This window comes from Aspergillus flavus, chromosome 4, assembly GCF_009017415.1.
Source record: "Aspergillus flavus chromosome 4, complete sequence".
NCBI lineage: Eukaryota > Fungi > Ascomycota > Eurotiomycetes > Eurotiales > Aspergillaceae > Aspergillus > Aspergillus flavus.
The window spans coordinates 4,578,198-4,600,471 of NC_092405.1; the positions used below are offsets into that span (position 1 = coordinate 4,578,198).

Genomic DNA, 22,274 nt, shown 5'->3' on the forward strand with positions numbered 1-22,274 from the left:
TTATTAACTGACGAACTAGCAGCAATAATAACTCCGAGTATGATCGACCCCTGTCGTCAAATCATGTGCTGTGGGAGCACTGAAAAGACTTAATACTGCCCAACTACCCCGGCGGGCCGGCGGTTGATTCTAATTCTACTCTCCAACGCGTAGCCTGCTCAATCTACCGGTCTCCTCTTCTCTCCCCCTACATACCCTTTCGTGAACCTTTCCCGCTCCCAGAATTAGGCGAGAATTGTCATTGCTCGGCCAAGTTATTCACTATCTAAACAAATGTCGGGCCCCATGTCCGTTGTGAACGGCTCTGCGGTAGTTTCCGCAGAGTCAGACTCCCAATCACGGTTGGTGATGGCTCCTCCTGCACGTGATGCGGGCGATGATACTGACCCTGGTGCCTTGATTTCTTCGTCGTATATAGATAAGAATCCAGAAGAGCTTCCTGAGAAAGATGCCCCCGCCGTTGTGGATGCCATTCGCTCCCTAGCCGACTCGGATGATGACAGTCGCGTGGCAACCGAAGATGAAGTCTGCGATCTTCTCCATGTTGTGGACAAGATCCCTGTCCGACTGTGGGTGGCATGCATCGCGGGTATCTTGGAAGGCTTTGTATGGTATGGGGCGACGGCCCCTCTGCGTGCGTTAAAATCGTCTCCCCGCACCTTTTATGATTAGGGACCGTAGCTAACCATCTCCTTAGAGAACTACCTGCAAAATGCCCCCGGCGGCGAGGTACCCGGCGCTTTGGGCCTCGGCCAGGCAGCTGCATCTAATATTGTGAACGCACTGATCATTGGGTCCTATATTATGCCAGTTCCAGCGGCTGTGCTCGCTGATAGTTTCTTGGGCCGATACAAGACCATGCTCTACTCTGCCATGTACCGTGCTTTTCTATTTTTATCCCTTCACCCCCACGCCCTTTATGGTGCTAGTTCTGTGTAGAGGCTAACAGGTTAACAGCATTGAGGCCATCGGGGCAACAATTTTATTTGCGACGTCATTGCCCGTCGCTATTCATGGGGGAGCTGCTCTTGCAGGCGTGATTGCTGCCTGTGTGTTACTGGCTGTTGGATCAGGGGCATTCAAAACCACGGTGGTCCCGTTTATCGGTGGGCGAAAGTCTCTGCGCCCGAAGAATGTTACGCTGATCTTTTCTAGCCGACCAATATGATGAAACCGAGTTTCGAATCCAGACCAGGAACAAAGGAGAGAAGGTTGTCACCAGTCGTGAGCTAACCATTACGTATATCTACAATGTGTTCTACTGGTCTGTAGAATATCTCCCCTCCTTGTAACCAAAACGTCTGACGGTGAATATAGGGCTATTAACGTGGTGGGTTTCGTGGCCGATGCTACGCCGCTGTTGGAAAGATATGTTGGGTTCTGGCTCGCCTACTTGATACCGTGCTGTCTCATGTGGTTGGCCCTTATTCCAGTCCTTCTTGCCGCAATTACTTTGGTCAGTTCATTCATTCTATAACCCGTTTGGGAGTGACCGACTAACGACTGGAGGTTTCAGTTCGAGTATCACCGACCAGCAACATCATGCCACAGGTTGTGGCTGCCCTGCGCTGTGGAATTTCCGGGGGCTTTTGAATGGATGCTGCCAAGCCACACGCCCAACTTCAACACGGTCGCGTAGTTCCTTGGACGGATTCTTTTGTTGAGGATATCAAACGAAGTCTTCTAACATGTCAAGTATTGTGCGTGAAGGCCCCCAGACTGTCCCCAAGTTACATCTACCAGGTCTAACATGAAGATACCAGGCTGCTATTCCCCATCCACTGGCTATGCTATAACCAGACCTTCAACAATTTGATTTCCCAAGCTGGGCAGATGGTCACCTACGGTATTCCCAACGATATGATGAAAATCGCCGGGGCCATCTCCGGGATTATTGTGGCACCAATAATCCAAAAGGGATTGTACACTTGCCTAACAAGGCGAAAGGTGGCATTCGGACCGATTGCACGCATGACAGTCGGATTCATCGTCCTGACCCTCTCCATGGTCTATACCACCGTGGTTCAAAAGCTCATTTATCAGACAGGACCCTGTTACGAGGCACCGCTCGCGTGCCCGGGCTCGCACGACAGCACGGTGCCCAACCAGATATCTGTCTCTCTCCAGATCCCTATCTATTTTGGAGGTGCCCTGGCGGAAGTGTTTTGTCTTACCACGGGAACCGAGTATGCCTATAACCACGCCCCTAAGAGTATGAAGACCCTGGTGCAGGCGATCTGGCTGGCGATGGCTGGCATCGGGACGTGCCTCGCCCTGGCGTTTACCCCGTTGACCAAAGATCCACATCTGGTTACCATGTATGCTATTTTGGCGGGGCTTCTGGGTGGTGCGACCGTCTTGTTGTGGGTGCTGTTCCGCCATTTGGACAAATCCAAGGATGTCGCCGGGTGAGAAACTGCGGCAACCTCTGGATAGGATAAGGCAATAGCTGCTTATTGGGTTTAGCCGTGGAGAATATGGAGATGTCGGTCTAGGTGTAAATCAGGGTGGTGATGGGTGCTTGGAAGTTGTCATGATCGGTTCTACTACTGCATGAGGATAAATCGCAGATAGTATTGATATGAGTACTATGAATAAATACTCGAATCCTGCTCTGCATCTTGACATCGCGCCCTAGTGAAGAGAACATCAAGTATTGAGATCAAAGGCTGTGACATAACAAGGGGCGTCATGAGTTTAGATAAACACAAAGTTACTTCCGGGACCATGGTACAAGTATATGACCTGTTGGACGAAGGCCTCTATATGAGATACCTTGGAATTGACTTGCAAATTCCGTATCATCTATTTGTAAGAGCCACTCAGGCCTGAACCTCTGCCATGGCCCTTGATGTATTCGGTATCATTGAGTTTGCTTTCTAGCCTTGTGCCACACTGCGAGTACAAAAGCCTGTAGCTGAAAAATCTATACAGCCTGAGACGCAATGTCCTGAATCAGCTGCTTCACTTCCTCGTCATCCAGAGCCTTCACACCAAGCAGCTCGTTGTCGTCCTTTCTCCACGGAAAGCCGTAATCAGGCCGTGAATTACCATAACGGATGAGGTCGCCAATAACCTGGAAAGAAACGTGTCCAGTTCTAAAGTCGTCTAATGCCTTTGCAAAAACCTTCTCCATGTCAACACTGGTTATTTTCCAGCCGTCCTTGCCTAGAGCTTCTTGCGCTATGTCTGCGACCTCTCTCTGACTTTTCTGGATACTGTAGATATAAAGCGCCTTGTTCTCTGTCTCACGCGGGTTAAGCAGAGCGGCGGCGGTCGCTTTGCCCACAGAGTCCAGCGTAGTCCATGCAATAACCACCTCGCCGTCGTTCAACAAAGCGATAGTCCTCTTGTTCAAGTCGATGTTCATAAATCCGGTTTTTATGTTCCAGTCAAGGAAGGCACCGTTTGAAATTGTCGTATACGTAATCTTGCCCCGTTCAGCCAGCTGGCGAATATGTTCAAATGCTCTACACTTCCCAGTGAAGACTGGAATAGAACATCTGTTCTTGTTGGTAGGATCAAAACTGAATTCAGACGGAATGAAACGATAGACACCGGTAGCGGCAGCAGCATCCATAAGGTGGATATGGGAATCACCGTCTATGCTGACAGTGCAATCTATGACCGCATCCTGTCCCTTGACAGCCTCGGATAGAGAGTCTATCGAGTCGTAGTTGACCACCCTCGTCTCCACTCCTTTTGGAAAAGGATGTCCTTCCTTTCGAGTCAGCACCGTGACTTTGAATCTTGCCACGCCGAGTAGAGCTTGTAACACTTTGCTCCCGACATTGCCAGTAGCCTGTGCTCTGGTCAGCAATCATTCCCTTGTCAAGGTAGGCTCTGGTAGAACTCACACCAGCCACTGCGACGTTCTTGATCTGATACATGTTCAATGTTGTTGTGGTGCGAAACCCAGTTGTCTTTAGATTGTCGAAATTCTAGTTCTGTTTGCAGCTGGTTACTAACAAAGGATGTGACCCTACATGATATAAATACAGTGAAGTACTCACGCCTCTGCTCTGAGGTGCGGAATACCTCCGTTAATTATTTCCAATACTTTTGTAATCAGCAACTGAGACATATCGCCTCGCTGTGATGCTGACATACCGGCTCTATTCAATTTATAAGACAAGGTCCGCAGCCCAACCAGAAAGTATAATTGCTTGGGAGGCCAGTCTGGTGTTGTTCCAGAGACCCACAGCCACTGGTGATCCATTGATGGATGGATTACATACCAAGACCATTTAAATAACCATCATATACGCGCTTAAAGCAAAACAGCGTGGCTTGGCAGTCTCGTATTGCACATACAGATGCCACAAGACACACAAAGACCTCTATAATCCTTTACTCACCACACTCCACTATTACAACCCGAAGAGGAAAATAAACCGTTCTCTTTCGTCCAATCCACACATGGTGCGGTACAGGCAGCAGGTCCGATAGACAGTGCAGGCGGTTCAGTTGTGTCTGAGTTGTCTGAGAAGGTAAAGCAGTGGGTCCCGTCTTTTCGGCGTCTGTCGGAACGTGCTTTGCACCGAGCCACCGAGATACCGGGGAGTTACTTTGCTGGGCAGATGAACACTGGAGTGATCTAGCTTTTGTCCTTCCTTGGATATTGAAGCTCTGGCATACTAAGCCGGCTCTGAAATTATGATTCCAATGATGTACTACAAGCCGCCTCCCTTTCCTTCCCAACCCTGAACCTGCCACACCTTCAAGATACAGCGTCCACCTTTATTGCGAGAATGCGCCGTGGCTTCCTAGAGTTATTGGCTCGCCATTACGAAGGGGCAGTACATAATGTGACATCTGGAACAGATTGCAGTCTTCCCCACATAGCGATCTAGACGTCAGATGTATTATGTCACCCTCACGCCAGCGGAGTAGGTTTTGCACTTATAAAGACTAAGTAATGCGATCCTGATGGAGAGGGCTTTTCGGCCACAGCGAGGTTGCATGCGATTATGTATCATGATGGAAGCCCTAGTGGAGGATTAGGTTATGGAAACTGTTCATCCCTGGCCCTGGTTATTTCTGTATGAGAGCTTAGTTTCCGGGCGGCTCCAAGCTTCTAATGGTGGTTGGTTTCACCTAAGCCAGTCTCCACGATGATATGAGCGGTGGTCTATCTCGTGACGGATCATTCGTTTCAAGCGATAAGGTGTAACGGTTATAGAAGAGCCTAAAACACATAAGGCCTTCGATAGGTAGTATGGTGTCGGACTTAACCTTATCTCTCACAAGCAGATTCCGTTTCGTTTCAAGGACACCGATCCCGATCTCATATGATGTTGGAAAGCCTTCTCCAAAACTTCAAATGATAAGTCTAGAACGCCCACATCAACACCGACTCCTATTTGCAGTAGTTTCCAATCTTTCCTACAGTTCCGTCTATTGTTTTACATCCAAAGCATTAACCCAAGGAATCGCCATGGCAGTATAAAGCGAAGTGGTCCGAGAAATTCGAGAGGAGCTGCTCTGGGAGGAAGACGACCTTGAGCAGGTCGTCAAAAACGCTCACAAATGGGACATTCCCGAGCTGGACAAGTACGGCGTCATCTCAGCGAGACGCTTTCTTGAGTTCACCGACTGGCTGGTCCGAAGCTGGGTTCCTACTGAGTCAACCAAAGGTCGCGACATCTACTACATCCTTCGTGTGTTCTATTTCGCCCTGTCCCAAGAGCCGTTGGGCTCTCGTCTGACTAAGATTCAACCGCTGAGTTTGAACAAGCCCCTCAAGCTCCTCTCTGACTGGGTGGTCCAATTTGCCAAAGAGATCGGAAGCAGCATGGACAAGCCTTCCTCAATCCATTAATGAGGCTGCCATTACGACATTCCGAAACTCTCCCCTCTTCCGTGTTTTCGATTCTGAGGGGGATGCCAAGAACTGGACAACATTCAATAAGTTCTTCTACCGGAGGCTCGACAACCCTCGCAAGATCGCGTGTCCCGATGATTATCATATTGTGGCCTTCCCTGCTGATTCTATCTTCGCCGGGGCGTATCCTATCAGCGAGGACTCAGAGGTCGTCCTGCAAAAGAAAGAGTGGAGAGTGGTGAAAGATGAGGTAATATTGAAGAATGTCCCGTGGAAAACAAAGGAACACTTCAGGCATCCGTACCCTTGATGCCCCCGACACTCCGGGTTATCAGTTCCTTCAGACCCGAGGAGTGGTGATGTAAACAATGAGTACTTGAGCAGGGTTGCCGTGCTTCCCATTGGCATGGCCATGGTTTCGTCTGTTAACGTGAGAAAGGAGCTTCAAGGCCAAAAGATCAAAAAGGGTGAAGATATCTCATACTTTGCGTTCGGTGGCTCGGACTGCATCATTATGTTTGAGCGGAAGGCAAGAGTTTCGGGTTTTCCTGATTCTGACAGAGCCTTCCCGTGCACGTTTCTGCTATGGTGAAAAGTTGTGCAGGGCTTACTTCAAATACAAAGAGCCTAAATCTTTCCGATCCCGTTGCGGTTTGCCTTCCAGGGAATGCTTCGAGGTGAGGAAGTCCAGAATGGTAGGGGGCTGGTTGCTTCGTTATGATGTTTTAAATTGTTCATTGTGTCCATGTTACTATTATGGATATGTTCTTAGCTACAATTCGATACTCTTCTTGCACGTCTCCGTCAACCGTTGGACCTGGATGAGATCTCTTGTCTGTCGTCGCGATCGTAGGCAACTCAGCTGTAGGTATTTGTGGATGGCTTTAAGCCCCAGTGACTCTTCGTATCTTGAGTGACTTGACGTTGGCTATGAGGTTCATGCCGTGTAAGCGCTGGATTGACGGATCTTACTTCCGAACCGATAGAATATCCAAGGCAGAGGAGCAAAGGCGATAGCGAGGAAGCCGAGCAGGCTTGATGCCCAAGTAAAACCAAGATTGTTGTACACTATATGAATCAGTCAGCTACCGTCCCAGGCCAGTGGTTAGAGTGACGACAATTTACTTGGGATGGTGAACAAGGGAAAAGAACCGCCCACACCATATCGCAGCAGACCGTTTGCTGCCAGAGCCGAGGCCCCAGCCTTGGCTCCGTACACGTTCGTAAGATATAGCATCGTTGAGACCTGTATTTCACTCGGCGTTAGCACCATATCACATTGTACCAGGTAGAAGGCGTACAAAGATCATAATGTTCGAGCAGCCAAAGAGCCCCATGGCGATAATACTGCTTATCCAATGAATCCCAGGCTGTGAGGTCCAGGCAAACCAGAATAATGCCGCAGGCATCAGGGGGCTCCCCATCATCGCGGCCACAAGCATTCTTTCGGGAGGTGCTGGCTCCCCGGGATGTCTGGCACGGTGCTTGGACAACGTGCATGCGTCGACGATCACCAACGCCATAGCACCGATAATACAACCCACGGCAATGCCAATGAAAGCCAGTCCAGACTGACCCGGTGAGAAGCCATAATTGGTGCTGTATATCAGCGGCACCGAGGCAAGGAAACAAAACAACACGGAGAAATTCAGCGAGGAGTAAAGGGAGCAGAGGGTGACGATGGGCTCGGTGAGCAGCATGTAGAGAGGCCGTGCCAGTGTGACTGTCATGAGTATCTTGATTCCCGCTAGACCATCAGGAATCGGCTTTGGAGGAGGAGTCAGTCCGGCCTTTTTAGCTAGGCGGCGGCGTATAGGGATCGCGTACGTCTCCTGGGCACCCATCGAATAGACCCATAGGGCCGCTCCGAGGAACAAAGTTGTCCATTGAGACCATCGAAAATCTTTGTATTCGGCAATCCATCCGCCCACGAGGGAGCCTAGAGCGGGTCCCAGGAAAGCAACCCCCATCAACACAACCACCCCGCGGTTCGTATTTGGGCCCGACCAGACATCCATCATGGTCCCGGCGCCCACGGCGAGAGGTGCAGAGCACAGGATGCCACCCAACAAGCGGCATATGGCAAGCGTCGCGAAATTCTGGGCAAATCCAGCACCTAGGATGAATAGCAGGGCTAATGGAGTCATGATAATATACACGAAGCGGCGCCCAAAGGTCTCACTCAACGGAGCGGAGATCATTGGACCAAAAGCCAGGCCATACACATATAAGGTGAATGGGAGTAGCGAAAGGGTATTACTGATGTGAAAGTCCTCTTGCACATGAGCGTGGGATGGCGAATAGATGGCCAGGCCGAAGGATCTATTTGCATGCGAAGGTTAGTTTGTTTATGGAGTTCCCATCTCTAGAGAGAAGCACTAACATAAGCAGACAAAGAAGGGACGGAATCGATGTGTTGTATAACTTTTTGGCCAAACTCCAGTTCTGGGCGTTGGATGGATCCGTTGTCCAGTCCGGTAGTTCTCCTTCCTGCTTTTCTAGAGAGGAAGTCATGCTGTTGATTTCTGTATCGGGAGTGCTTAACGCCATGATGGCACGGTTGATCTGCATGGAGTATTGTGGACATCTCTCTATCTATATAGGCATGTGACTCGAGACCAATCGGTTATGACGGATGATCTATCAGATAAACACGGCGCAAGAGAAGCCCAGTAAGGAATAGCCCAGGCTCAGGTAAATATACCGGTTATACGGAATGTACATTGGTCATTGAAGTTCGCACTGTGTTTGGGGATCACCTCTATCCTCAGTTGCACTTGTGGCCAATCGTTTGCCACCGTTGAAGCCCGGCGGATATTCCTTCGACCCACTAATTCGGCGAGAAGCATGCCCTACCCTAAGGCATTCGGTCTCCGGGCCAAAAAGGTAACCTGAGGACTGCAGACCTTTATGGTCAATCAGATGTTCTTGCTACCTGCTCGGTGGGTAGAGCCTCGTCGAAACCGTGCGTATAATGGTTGGTTTATAACTATGCACTCAAACCTTTCAATTGCTTCCCCACGAAACGAAGTACATGTGGTAAAGTATACAGCGATGTGGAGATTTATCTCATATTACCTTGCTTTGCATTGAACTTAAGAATCAATGAACACAGGGGGAAAAGCCTTCGATAAGAAATTGCGGTCGCAGTTCAACATTTGGAGCAGTAGGGTTAGGGGCGTCTTTACCGCATTCGGAAATGGATGAGGCCGATCGGACGGTAACAAGGGAAATCCATATACTCTCGCTACTGGAAATAGAACTACGCACAGCGATGCTCACAATAGGTTTATAAATCAAGATAGAGTATTACCCTTGATCCTACAATAACACTACCTGCAACGTCTTTGGCTACACTCAATTAGTCTTTCGATAGCGATTCCATTGCAATACCCCCGTGGTAAAATACATGTTTTAAGAATGAATCCGTAGTATAGCCGATTCACATACACCTGGAGGGGGCATATATAAAATGGGAATGAGACGTATCAGGGTAGTCAATAAATAAGAAAGTCAAGGTGGTTGTCGAAGGCGCTTAAGGTCAATCCACAGCAATAAGATATGACTAGTCAGAGGGGGCAAAAGTAGGTCTGTACTCAAGGGAGGTTCTCAACATATTCAATCGTTTCGGTTTGCTTTTCAACCCGCCCTTCGTCAGGGATATTGCAGACGTACGATGCAAAGCTGCGAGTTGGCAATTGCTCATTGAACATCTCGTCAATCTGCTCCAAGCTTCGTTGCCGCAGCTCAGGTACGAAGAAAAACGTGAATAGAAATGCGACAACCGACAGTGACCCGTAGATGAAGGCAACGCTACCACCAATAGCGTCTTGTGTGTACGGGTTCACAAATACAATAATCAAGCCGACACCGTAGGCGGAAAAGCCGGATAGCGTAACCATTTTCTCTCGCACGGATGTTGGCGGAACCTCAGAAGTAATGACCCAGGCGAGAGGGCCCCAGGTAGTCTGGAAGCAGAAGAACCAGAGCATCAACATGACAACCGTTGCTACCTGCATAGAGTATGACATATGCGACGTGCCGCGTGTTGTCAACCCGCCGATGACCATCATACATGCACAGAGAAGGGCTGCACCACCAAGCATGACACTGCGCCGCCCCGATCGATCGGCCGTGAACATGCTTAACAGATTCGCTACCACGCCAATAACATATACAACGACAGACATAAGTAGCACTTCGCGAAACCCAATCTGGGAGAGGAAAACAGCTTGGTAGTTCGCGACGAAGGAAATCCCTTGAGCCTGTTGGAAGACCTGAGCACCGACACATATGATTGTCCTGCGAAGGTTAACCGCATTAGAGAAGCAATCCTTCCAGCTGGTGGCCTCTCGCAATGCCCGCTCTTCTTCCAATATTTGTTGGAGTATTACGACCTCTTCTTCGGCGGGGAACCCGGAGCCACGGAGACGGCGAAGGGCCTTAGTTGCCTCATCCAACCGGCCTCGTCTGATCAGCCAGTGTGGTGACTCTGGCAGGAAGGGTAGGCTGATCCAGCCCATGAAAGGAATACCAATTTGTGCCACGACAACGACTCGCCAGGCCCAGTCGGTGGTGATATGACGACACAAGTAGACGATGAGTGCAGCTGCGAAGCCGCCAATCATAAGGAATGCGTTGTATGTGCCGGCCATCAGTCCTCGCAACGATGGCGGGGCACACTCGCCTTGATATGTGGGGATGGCGTTGGTGGCAATGCCGCCGCCAAAATACACAATTGCTTTGCCGACAACGAATTGAGCGTAGCTTGTGGTGCAAGTCGACTCGATGATGACACCCACTGCTACCGCAAAGGACTGGATGTAAAGAGTCATCTTGCGTCCGAACCGTTCATTCAACGGTGTGCCACATATGACGCCCAGAATAACACCAACGTAACCCATACCAGTTCCAATAGACTGATTTCTAGAGGAGAGAATCCATTTCTCCTGGGCCGGATCATATGAACCAAACCTACGCAAGAACTGGTCCAAGCTCATGATAGCTGACCACCAGGCCTGGTCGAATCCAAATCCAGCAGATGATAAAGAGCCAAATATCATGACCATGAATATGGTCCAGGTGAGGTTGGACGTGGCTGAAGACATCGTGGTGTCTGTGCGAGGTGCCATATGATAGGGGATATTTGCAGGAGGTAAAAATTGGAATTGGGTTGACGATAATGAGTTTGAACTACGGACTAGGCGCAACCGCTGCTCGCCTTTTATCACATTCCCTGCCCCAGGAATTTTGCAGCAGGCCTTGTTCAGTATTCGCCTCCGCCTATGGCAGGCAAATACGGGGTTGGTTTATGGGGAAGCAATATCTAGCCCCAACTTATTACTTGTCCCCGCTTCGTTCGTATCTTAGTTCAACCATGTGGAATAGCGTTTGTTGGAACCACATGGTCTATAGCCAAGAGGGAATATGGTTCAATCCTTGTCTGTTCGTGGTTGGATAAGCCGTCCTTCAGATCATCGTATGGTATGAGGCTAGTGGCACATCCACGCTAATGTACCTTCATATGCAAGGTTATTACCTCGACAGGGTTGTGGAAGTTCGATGACCGTCCGCTCGAAAAATAAATATATCTACAGTAAATGAAGAAACATTGAAGTTGTCATCTCGATATTGGGGCAAGCAAACGAGTACACCAGTCGAACGGAAACATGTAGGGCCTTCCCGGCTGGTACACTTAGTTTAGTTCCTAGTCTTGGCTCCAGACTCTAGACTATCCCACCGGGAGTCTAAATCATCTTTTCACGGAGCCTATCGAATCGACCCACCATTTCGGCGACCAGTGGGGCTAAGCCCCATTTATTCCACGAATTCTAAGATACCGAAATATCAGCGTCGCCGAGTGGGTTCTGTCCGATCCACCACGCTGCGTGGCGATGATGCCCCGGATACGAGCAGTATACCATGACGCTGGCTTTGGGGTTCTCTCTCCAACTCCGCATTATAAAGGTTGCGGGGGAAATTGAGAGGATGAAGATACCCAGATTTACACGTTGTACGCTCAATCATTTCTCTTCTTCTCGTAGCTATCATTATTCCGTTCGTTGTATCTCTCTCGAAGGGGGTCCTGAATCCGATGAATATGGTTCACCATGAGAAATCCGCCGTGGAAGAATTACTTCGGGCCTTGACCTTGGAGGAGAAGGTTTCCCTGTTGGCTGGGAAAAACATGTGGGAAACAGCGAACATCGACAGGCTGGGGATCCCTAGTTTAAAGATGACGGATGGGCCAGCTGGAGCGAGAGGGTCAAAATGGACATATGGTTCACTGACAACATTCATTCCTTGTGGGATCTCTTTGGCTGCCACATTTGATCCGGAGTTGGTCCAAAAGGTGGGCAGCGTCCTAGGGGAGGAGACACGACGCAAGCACTGCCAGGTCCTCCTAGCTCCCACTATGAATTTGTCGCGATCCCCCCTAGGTGGTCGGAACTTCGAGGGCTACGGCGAAGACCCGTACTTGATTGGGAAAGTATCGACTGCGATAATTCGGGGTATTCAGAGCCAAGGGGTGGCAGCATGCATGAAGCACTTTATCGCGAATGATACCGAAACGCGGCGGTTCAACGTCGACCAAACCATTGACGAGCGTACTCTTCGCGAAGTGTACATGAAACCCTTCGTGATGGCTCTGGATGCGGACCCATTAACTGCCATGGTCAGCTATCCAAAGATAAACGGATACCACGCGGACTTGAGCCCTTCCATCCTCAAGCCGCTTCTGCGTGAAGAATTGCAATTTGACCGCATAGTCATGAGTGACTGGGGTGGGCTGAACAGCACCGTGGAGAGCCTGATCGCTACTACCGACTTAGAAATGCCAGGGCCGGCGGTGCGACGTGGTGAAAAGCTCCTCGCTGCCATAGCACAAGGTCAGATCGACGTCGCCAAGCACGTTGATCCCAGTGTCAGACGGATTTTAGAACTCCTTGATCGGGTCGGTCTACTATCCGAATCATCCGCCAATGGCGCCGTAAAGAACGACGAGGCTGAATCTGAGAAAGCGCCGGACGACCCGAACTTCCATCGGATCGCTCGTGAGGCGGCACAGGACGGTCTTGTTCTCCTCAAGAATGAGGGTGTTTTACCCTTGCAACCTTCCTCTTTTGAGAAGATTGCCATCTTGGGTCCTAATGCCCGCCGTCCGACAGCGGGAGGCGCTGGCAGTGCTGCTGTCAATCCATTTTACATCACCACTCCCGAAGAATGCCTTACGACCGCCATCCGACAAGTCAATCCAGAGGCGGAAATTGTCTACGAGCAGGGTATTCCGTTTAGTCTGCGCCCACCTCTACTAGGTAGCAAGCTCACCACACCTAATGGCTCCCGCAAGGGTCTTGAGGTAACTTTCTACGCCGGACATGAGTTTCAGGGGCCCCCAGTAGCAACCACCTACTGGGATGACTCCCTTGTATATCTCTTCAACGATGGTGATGTCCCGGAATCGCTCAAGGGCACCCCCTACTGTTACCAGGCATCTGGCATTGTGACACCCCAGGTATCGGGTTGGTATACATGGAGTGTGGCCAATACAGGAAAGGCTAAGCTGTTCATCGACGATGAAATGATCATTGATAATTCCGAGTGGTCACGGATAACCGGAGGCTTCCTAGGATGCTCCAGTGAAGATCGGACTGTTCGGATGCAATTGCAGGCAGGGAAAACATATCGCCTGAGGGTGGACAACATAGTGACATTACCACCCATCGAATCCTTTGACAATACACTCTTTCCAAATGTCTCGGGCCTACGGGTTGGCCTTGCCCGGGAGGAGGATGAGCAGGCAATGCTAAACCGCGCAGTGGATTGCGCCAGATCATCCGATATAGCTGTCCTCGTCGTCGGTCACAATAAGGACTCGGAAGGTGAAGGTGGGGATCGCATCAACATGGAATTGCCAGGCCAGACGGATGCACTCGTCCAAGCAGTATGTGAGGCCAATCCTAATACAATCGTTGTCGTTCAGGCAGCCAGCGCGGTAACAATGCCGTGGGTGAATCAAGCCCGCGCGATTGTCATGGCTTGGTACCAGGGCCAGGAGAACGGGAATGCCTTAGCAGACGCCCTCCTTGGTCACTGCAATTTCTCCGGTAAAACTCCTATCACCTTTCCTCGCCAGCTGGAGGACCACGGTTCTCATGCATGGTTCCCCGGGCAGGCAGCCAACGACTCTTGCGAGTTCGGGGAGCAAGTGTTGGTTGGATATCGTCACTTCGATAAGCATGGTATTAAGCCTCTCTGGCCATTTGGATACGGATTGTCTTACACGCGGTTTGAGGTCACAGATATTCGCCTTGATGGGCACATGACCACTGCACCAGCTTCCACCATCTCGATCCACGCTCGCGTCTCCAACGTTGGCGAACAAGATGGCTCCGAGGTAGTCCAGGTCTACGTCAGTCCGTCCGAGCAGATCCAAAAGAAGGGGCTGGTCACCTATCAAAAGACACTTGCTGGATTTTGCAAGGTGTTCGTACCTGTTGGAGAAACCAGAGACGTCGCTATTCAGGTCAGCAAGGAAGAATTGCGTTGGTATAATGCAGAGGCGCGTTCATGGCAGCTAGATCCAGGCAGGTACTATTGCTTTGTTGGCACCAGTGCCGTTGATATTCACGGCGAACTGGAGTTCCATCTGGTGTAGATAATATATAACTACAGGTAGAGGTATATAATATGGTTGTCTTGAGACATTAGGGGTTCATTGGGCCCTGTGGCGTGGCTTAGCGCTTAGCAGGGTGGGTCACCTGATTACTGTGTAGTTCAATACGGTATTTAATTCGACCGCATCCCATCATTCATCGTTCTAAATTTCACGATAATCCACTCAGCCTTACAACATGGACCCGTCGTCCAGTCCCTCCTCTACCCTACCCCCTTCTGTCCCCGTCGCCTGTCTTAACTGTCGCGAGAAACATCTCAAGTGCGATGGTAATCTGACAGGATGTACCCGGTGCAAGGACTTGAGTCTCTTTTGCCACTTTGTACCGAGCCGCCGAGGGAGACGAGGACGGCCTTGGCCCTATTCAGGTGCAATGGGAGACTATCCTCCACTACCTGTCGAGCCCACCGGCAATGCAATGATGACCCCTTTAGATTCCTTAGCATGTGCTGCTCCACAGGGGGACGCGACCTGTTCATCGCTCCCCCCTCGGATCGACAACCAGCTGGTTACGTTGTTTTTCCTCCATTTCCATCAGGCCCACCCATTCTTGCCGCCTCGCGACGCATTCCTGCATTCTTCTCCCCCAATCTACTTGCTGGACGTGGTACAGTTCATCAGCCTACATTACCTCCCTGCCAGTAATGTTCCAGACCACACCCACCAGCTATGTACGGCCGTCCAGGAGGCAGAAGCCAGCCTTGAGAAGGTCCAAGCCCTTTTACTCCTATCGATCATCATGCATGCAGGAACCCAGCCGCGAGAGGCGAAGAAATGGCTTGGTGACGCGATTTCTCTGAGTCTGGATCTCGGACTTCACTGCCGGGAATTTTCTGAGGCTTTGGAGATCCAGAATCCTGTGCGGGCTGAGAGTGCTCGGCGTACGTGGTGGGAGATCTTCATTATTGATACCCTTCTGGCGGCTGTGCAAGTCGATGGTGCTTTACAGCTGACAGTAGAGACACTCGATATTCCCCTGCCTTGTGAGATGGACGAATACCAGGATGGCCGCTTGGGGATTGTTCCAATCTCACTGCGTGATATGGATCGTCAGGCACTGTTCCACAATGATGGCGATTTCTCATCCGCATCGTACAGGGCCGAAGCAGCGACAATACTTCGAAAGTGCCTGATCGCAAGCGGGAATCATGTCTCCCATGAAACTATCAATATCCTCGATGTCACCATTTCGGCGTGGTTCCACCGGTTGCCCAGCGGCAAGCAGGCGATGTTGCATCATAATGGTGACGTGGATCAAATGATATTCCAATCTTTTATGATAATGCACTGCGCCTCAATATACTTGCACTTCCCAAAATCATATCTCCTTGCATTTCTACCGGTGACTAGCCACATATTTTGTTCTCGACCCCCCACCTTCACGTCGAGTTCCGCAAACCCTCAAATACACACAGCCAAGGTATACGGCGCGGCGGTCAACCTATCCAAGCTTGCTTCCTTGACGACCAGCGTGACTAGTCATAGCCCCTTCTTCGTCTGCACGCTAGTCCTAAGTTCCATCGTCCAACTCGCTGTCTTTACTGCTGATCCCCAGCAATCGAGCCGTACAGGCCGCAACTTCCTAGCCTTGAATATCGGCGTCCTAAAATCCATGGGGCATGTGTGGACGATCGCAGCGACTTCGATGGCGCGCATCCGCGATGTAGCTGTCGAGCTTGAGTCGGCGCTTGCCAGGGAGAGCAGAGCGCTGTTAGATGATCACTTGACCCAGTCCGTTTTAGTCGACTCTCAAGGTTTGGACGTAACATTTTTATAACGCGCACTCAATCTCCGTATCCCTCCTTCCCCACGGGGCCAACCGCGCGTAATTTCAGCTAATTCAAAATCACAGCACAAGTGCTACGTCTGCAAGGGGGCCTAGAAGGTTCGAGGTATTATCCACATTCCTGTTGTATCATAAATTCGATCAATATAGGTGTGTATAACCGCCATATATATACGCGAACGTGACTACCTCCCAGTTATCCTAAGCGAGAGTGGCTTCAGGTAGCACCAAAAAGTACATGTCACCATAGAGCTTAAGCCTCGTTAAATTCAAGTCAAGCTTACTACGGGGCTAAGAAGGTATTTGCAGTTCATGCCATTCGTAAGTGACTGTGATAGTTGTTGTGATTTAGAATCTTCAGTAGGTGTATCCCGATGATAACCTATTTACTCATATCTATCTTCTGCTTAATAGACAAGTTCAGTGATGACTACCAAACCCTCTTCCAAAATGTGCGACCCAACCGACCCTTCGGGCTTCATACCCAAGCATCCAGACTGTATCCATTTCTATACGCCAATGCTTCTTGTGGACCCTCTGCATCAATGATATAGGCATACTCGCATCTGTCGAATGATACCTTGGACTGCGCCTGGTAGAAGGAGTCGTACTTCTCATTCAGGGCATCCCGGAGGTTATGTACGGATCCACCGGGATGCAACACACTCCATGGTTCAATGCAAGAAGTCCCTTTGCAAGATTTCAGTACCAAAAGAAGGGCATCAAGTCGTGTAATTACTCTCGAAAGGCTGTACCCCATCATTCGGGTCTCTTGTGAGTTATCTGTCTGCGCCTTCGCATATAGGTTGTTGATTTGATACGGGTCATTCTATCGATCGTCAGCTATGTAAACAAATCCATCTTTAGCAGCACAATGACATACCGTGAGATCATAAAGTTCGTGTTCGTTATTGCACCATACGGAATAATAAAGATTGTACTCCTCACTGAGTATACGAACCGCCTTGTACGTATTGTTTGGCACCGTGGGCTTACCTGGTTCAATGTAAGCACTCTAATGAAGGCAGGTTATAGGTAATATAACAAGCTCTTACCAAGGTTAGACAATCCTCCCTCGAGCATCGCCTGCCCCCAGTATTCAACAGTTACGTGCTCGTGCAGAGTTCCCATATTATTTCTCAGAATGCGCATAGGAGCACCGTCGAAATCATCCCTGAGGGGAATACCAGCCAATTCGTAGAAGGTCGGAGCCAGGTCAATATGGGTACTGACAGAGTCTTCCACAGCCCCTTCTGGGATTCCAGGTCCTCGAATGAAAAATGGGACTCGGATGTCCTCATCGAACCCGCAGGTCTTTCCCGGGGGAAGTCGATGCTGTCCGATATGAAAGCCGTTATCCGAGGTGTAAATAATATAAGTGTTATCAAGCTTGTCACTCTGCTCTAGCCGAGTAACAAGACTGTCGACAAGTTCATCCACACCCTGTAGCGCACGCAGTCGTTGGCGATAGTAATGGTCATTGTAGTCCACCTCAGTTTCGTTTCTGAAGGGAAGGTCATGGATCCAACTGACTCCAGTAGGCTGTTCTCCAGTCAGTTTCTCGGAGCTTCCTGAAAGAGAGGGAGAGAGACAACTTACTTCCTTTGGGTTGAAGTTAGCCTTACGTGGCACCTTGGCCTCAGGGAAAAGGTGTTTGTGGCGGTCTTCCGGGATAGGTTCGTCCATCCATAGAGGCCCACTTCCGGCACCGTATGTCCCATTCATGTTGGAATGGGGCGCAATTGGCGACACGGCCATGAAGAATGGACGTTCTCCACTAAGAGCGTCTTCCAAGAACCCCATGGCCTTCTCCGTCAACACCTCGGTTGTATGTCTTCCTAGGTAACTAACTGGAGCGTCGTGGTTCCGCTGGTAAGTTGCATTCATATAGTCATACGTGTAGGGATCCAGGAGGAAGTCCGACCCGTTGAAGCCAGAGACGTGTGGACTGGCATAGTTCTCGATGGAGTGTGCATTCATCAGTTTTCCGGTGTAGTAAGTGTCGTAGCCTGCTTGTTGCAACCACACCGGGAGGAAGTTCTTATCGAACCCTCCCTCAACAAACTTGGGGTATCCGCCTGCTCATGTGTTAGTAACAGTGGGAGGTTTCTCGAGACAAGGCGCTTACCCCACGGTGGATGAACATCCGTAACGTTGGTGTTATGTGCTAAACGCCCCGTCCATAAACTAACTCTTGATGGACAACAGAGGGCGGTGGTCACGAAGTGGTTGTTGAAGGTGGTTCCCTTGTCCCGCATATGCTTCATAGTCAATGGTGTATAGGACAGTGAGTCCAGTAAGAGGTCTTGGTCATCAGACATAATGAAGAGGAAGTTTGGAGGTCGCTTCGAGACTGCATTATGTTGGGTAACATGCTTCTCGGTATTGATTGAGCCCAGGTTGGCTTCAGTCACTCCAAGCAGGCCCAAAGTAGTCAGAATCTTCTTTGTGAACTTCATCTCGATTGTTGAACTTCAGTCAAACTCCCTGATGTTACGGACCACCAGGCGACACACGGATGTTATATAACGCTGCAAATCTGTGGTTTGAAGCTAAGCTTGGGACTAGCACCCCATGGGCCTCCAAGAGTACCACGACGATTATTTTCCACGACGATCCTAAGCTCGTAAATAGAGTTTGCGCTCTGAAGGATTCGCCGAATATAGTGGAATTCTGCTCTCCACAAACTCGGCGATAGACTAACTTCGATGCATTTTCATTGTCTTTCTAGCTCGATTCCAAACTACTGGAATATTTTCCCACAGTGGATTCTAATTAGCTCCCATGTATCGTCTTTGAATATTTCCCGTCACTCCCACCGGGTGGCGTGCCAAACTGCGGCCCAAGGAGAGAAGTCGGCATACTCCGTTGTAGTGGCCCAGTACAACTTCCTCATCAGGACATCCTTACGATGCTAAGATTTCAAAGCATTACTTGTGCTGTTCTGTATTTACTCTAGCGTTGGCTCCACGTGGAGTCGACATTGACGAAGGATTCCACTCCAATGGGTAACGCATTCATGCTTTACCTCTGGAGGGTAATGAAACTTGCGTTGGAGAAAGACCCACAATGTCTCGTCACGGGGTAATTCAAGACACTCCGAAAAGACAGAGTGTTTGTTGGGACAGAATAAAGGCATGGAACGGTCAATGGTGTGGGGGTTATTCGTCTGCCTACTTCGACTTGGCATGCATTAATGCTACAAGGTCTGATGCCTGCCTCAAACGTACGACACGGCCTTTAGTATTACTTGTTTGTGAGGCCTCCTCCATAACCCATCCTATGAAAGACGGCCTTGTTGATCCCGTCCACAAGAAACGAAAGTAAAGCATAGAAATCAATCGAGACATCTTGCATTTCAACTAGATACAAAATCCATATGAGAAGAATAGCCTAAGAGCTAATCTCCTCCGCAGAAACAACAGTTCCAAAAGCATCGGCCAACTCGTTGAGAGCTACCGCCACCAATTGCTCGGCCTCAACACCAGGGATATGACGATCGCCCACCGCATCTTTCACAATAACCACATCGTAGCCCAATTCACTGCCAGATCTGGCAGTAGTGGAAATACACACATGTGCCATATATCCGACTAGGACAATCTTCTTGCCCAGGTCTCCCAAGCCGATCAAGTAATCGTGGAGGTCAGTCTTAGCGAAAGAGCTCGGGAAGTTCTTAGTTACGATCTTCTCACCGGGCCTTGGTGTCAGCTCCTCGAACTCTTCTGCTAACGAAGTGCCCGGAGTGAACACAGGAGCACCGGCCGGCACTTCGTGAACCACGTGAACGATATTGGAGCCGTCGCCACCGTTGCGATACCGAGACAGTAGGTCGGCGATGACTTTGCGGCTCTCCGCCACGCCTTCGACCTTCAGCTGGCCCGAGGCGTATTCATTTTGCGCATCGATGATAATCAGAGTGGAGTCTTTGACAGAGGCTGTCGAACGAGGAATGCCAATGGTTTGGCGGAAGGATTGAGCATTGGAAGCCATGGCTGAACTAGTGGTGTTGTCTCAGGAAGGATGGTTTTGTGATGGTTGGAATGATTTTGGTCTGCTAGAATGATTGACACACTTTTTAAGTAGGTAAATGTTCTGGTCTGTGGTCGATTGGTCAGTCCACCTGGTGGCCCATGCCATTACATTGACCAAGAAATGCATCCGTAATCAACGGTGGGGTTTGTCGGAATCCCGCCTTGGTTCTTGGTGGGATGCCGGTGGGCTTCCGGTGGGTTCCGCTCCGGTGGGATATCAGATAATTCTAGAGAAGTGCCACTGCCCCAGTCGCGGACGTATCGTCATATTGTCTTGGCTTCTATACTCATACTAATTGCTTTAGTGTCGTATGCTTCCCGTGTCTATGATGCCTGCGAGTGGAATAGGCCGCTTTTACTGTCGCTATCAAGGTTGTAACGCCAGTTACCGGCGCCAGGAACATCGAACCCGACATGAGAGCCAGCACTCCAGCCCTAGAACAGCAGATTGTCCCTTCTGCGATCGCAGTTTCTCCCGCAGGTATAGTGATTCTACAAGTTCCTCGTCGTAAGGTACCGACTGACTACCATAGCGACACTCTCCGCCGACACATACGGCGAGACCACGAGGAGGAACAACTAGAGACCTCTCGCGCGACTCGCGCATGTCATTCCTGCCGTGTAGGCAAAGTTCGGTGTCGAGGTGGAAACCCATGCAAGCAATGTCGGGAGAAGGGTCATCGTTGCATCTTCGAGGATCCAATTCCTTCACAGCCAAATGCACCAGATACTCCGCCTTGTCTCGATGAGAGCATAGGTCCTGAACCTTCAGAGCTCCATCAACACGATCCCGGGTACCAGGTTGACCAGTACATCCAATTATACTTCGCTCGCTTCCATTGCCGGTGGCCGTTTCTTCATCGTGCCACTTTCAGTGCTTCACATGAGCCATCCCTCCTGCTGTATGCCGTGGTGATGGTTGGCATGTGGGTGTCCGGGAAAGATTCTAGCCGGAGGGCAGCACTGGATCTACACAGGAGGCTGGGCACTCTTATTCGTCAACAGCAGGTTAGCTTTTTGTATTTCTCTTGCCTTGTATGGTTAAGAAATGCTAACGGCAGCAACACCATACAGGCCACCTGGCAAGATTTAAGTAATCATCAACAGAGACCAGCCTCAGCCTGGCCAATTGCCACCTACCAAGGCGTCCTCCTCTATCTGATATTCTCTCTCCTGTCGGCCCCGCACTACTCTCACTCACTTGACTTGACTATTCAGCTTCCCGTATCAGACCGGAGGATACTAACAGCTCTGGTACAGACGTGCCTTAGACACAACGTGTTTTTTTACCCAGCAATGGTAGGGCGATATCAGGATATCGACGATGTTACATGTATATGGGTGGGAGTAGAAGAAATAAAGCGGTTGGGTCTAGCTCTGTATAAGGTATGTAATAGGTGCCGGGGCGGCCTGCAAGGCGAATCAGAAGAGAGTAACTCCAGGTTACTTTGTCTTTCCGACCTGCGGTTTCCAGCACCCGATAGCAACCATTTATGGGAGGCTAAGTCCAATATGGAGCTCTCCAATCTACTAGCACAAACCTCCAGAGATATGAATCCGGAGGGAGGTCATGAGATCAAATTGATATCGGAAAGTGGGGGGTGGTTGGATAATGTTGATCCCGGGTTCAATTGGATTTGATTCCTATTGCATGCATATAGATTTCATGTAAATGATATACTTATGATTCCTGTCCAAGAAAGAATACAAAACATGACGAAGTCACGGAGTTTCCCAGGAATATTCGTGATATAGCACACACCTATAACATGATGGGAGTCGCTTAACTGAATGTCAACTGTCAATATCCTTGTGACACGCGATGAGACTCACGAATATGGTACAAAGCAACAGTTACACATTCCTGAAGCTATAATAACAGGCGTCCACCGACGCATGATCCGACTCCGTGCGACTTCAGCCAGCATAGACATACTGATCATGCATGCCCAA

General features: G+C 49.9%; 9 protein-coding genes across 9 annotated transcripts; 4 read left to right on the top strand and 5 right to left on the bottom strand.

Annotated features, from left to right (window-relative positions):
* Positions 1 to 273: 273 nt before the first annotated feature.
* Positions 274 to 2,412, top strand: F9C07_2257787 (oligopeptide transporter; the record flags this gene model as incomplete). The annotated part of the gene is made up of 7 exons (XM_041286146.2): positions 274 to 634; positions 698 to 875; positions 958 to 1,106; positions 1,156 to 1,264; positions 1,318 to 1,456; positions 1,517 to 1,635; positions 1,764 to 2,412. 7 exons carry the CDS (start codon positions 274 to 276, stop codon positions 2,410 to 2,412), a joined length of 1,704 nt encoding a protein of 567 aa, XP_041146941.2.
* Positions 2,413 to 2,926: 514 nt separating this feature from the next.
* On the bottom strand, positions 2,927 to 3,890 carry F9C07_10194 (putative isoflavone reductase family protein CipA; the record flags this gene model as incomplete). Its single annotated transcript, XM_041292489.1, has 2 exons — positions 2,927 to 3,802; positions 3,858 to 3,890. The coding sequence occupies 2 exons, from the start codon at positions 3,888 to 3,890 to the stop codon at positions 2,927 to 2,929; spliced, it is 909 nt and encodes a 302-aa protein (XP_041146942.1).
* A 1,547-nt stretch (positions 3,891 to 5,437) lies between these two features.
* Positions 5,438 to 5,821, top strand: F9C07_2233371 (uncharacterized protein; the record flags this gene model as incomplete). The annotated part of the gene is made up of 2 exons (XM_071509932.1): positions 5,438 to 5,443; positions 5,510 to 5,821. 2 exons carry the CDS (start codon positions 5,438 to 5,440, stop codon positions 5,819 to 5,821), a joined length of 318 nt encoding a protein of 105 aa, XP_071366745.1.
* A 930-nt stretch (positions 5,822 to 6,751) lies between these two features.
* F9C07_1602977 (MFS transporter) lies at positions 6,752 to 8,557 on the bottom strand. Its single transcript, XM_041292490.2, has 4 exons — positions 8,208 to 8,557; positions 7,126 to 8,146; positions 6,950 to 7,070; positions 6,752 to 6,892 (listed from the first exon to the last, which is right to left on the bottom strand). The coding sequence occupies exons 1-4, from the start codon at positions 8,393 to 8,395 to the stop codon at positions 6,762 to 6,764; spliced, it is 1,461 nt and encodes a 486-aa protein (XP_041146944.1). The 5' UTR covers positions 8,396 to 8,557; the 3' UTR covers positions 6,752 to 6,761.
* Positions 8,558 to 9,167: 610 nt separating this feature from the next.
* F9C07_2284152 (uncharacterized protein) lies at positions 9,168 to 20,474 on the top strand. Its single transcript, XM_041286149.2, has 4 exons — positions 9,168 to 14,477; positions 14,671 to 17,293; positions 17,352 to 17,829; positions 17,887 to 20,474. Exons 1-2 carry the CDS (start codon positions 11,919 to 11,921, stop codon positions 16,276 to 16,278), a joined length of 4,167 nt encoding a protein of 1,388 aa, XP_041146947.2. The 5' UTR covers positions 9,168 to 11,918; the 3' UTR covers positions 16,279 to 17,293; positions 17,352 to 17,829; positions 17,887 to 20,474.
* Positions 9,421 to 10,956, bottom strand: F9C07_10191 (putative hexose carrier protein; the record flags this gene model as incomplete). The annotated part of the gene is made up of 1 exon (XM_041286157.2): positions 9,421 to 10,956. The coding sequence occupies one exon, from the start codon at positions 10,954 to 10,956 to the stop codon at positions 9,421 to 9,423; it is 1,536 nt and encodes a 511-aa protein (XP_041146945.2).
* F9C07_10189 (putative gloeobacteria sulfatase) lies at positions 16,766 to 18,746 on the bottom strand (the record flags this gene model as incomplete). Its single annotated transcript, XM_071507363.1, has 5 exons — positions 16,766 to 17,116; positions 17,171 to 17,300; positions 17,354 to 17,829; positions 17,887 to 18,365; positions 18,416 to 18,746. The coding sequence occupies 5 exons, from the start codon at positions 18,744 to 18,746 to the stop codon at positions 16,766 to 16,768; spliced, it is 1,767 nt and encodes a 588-aa protein (XP_071366746.1).
* F9C07_10188 (putative isochorismatase family hydrolase) lies at positions 19,681 to 20,280 on the bottom strand (the record flags this gene model as incomplete). Its single annotated transcript, XM_041286158.1, has 1 exon — positions 19,681 to 20,280. One exon carries the CDS (start codon positions 20,278 to 20,280, stop codon positions 19,681 to 19,683), a length of 600 nt encoding a protein of 199 aa, XP_041146949.1.
* F9C07_2160623 (transcription factor with C2H2 and Zn(2)-Cys(6) DNA binding domain) lies at positions 20,475 to 22,273 on the top strand. The gene is made up of 3 exons (XM_071509294.1): positions 20,475 to 20,802; positions 20,855 to 21,329; positions 21,396 to 22,273. Exons 1-3 carry the CDS (start codon positions 20,633 to 20,635, stop codon positions 21,960 to 21,962), a joined length of 1,212 nt encoding a protein of 403 aa, XP_071366747.1. The 5' UTR covers positions 20,475 to 20,632; the 3' UTR covers positions 21,963 to 22,273.
* Position 22,274: the final 1 nt, after the last annotated feature.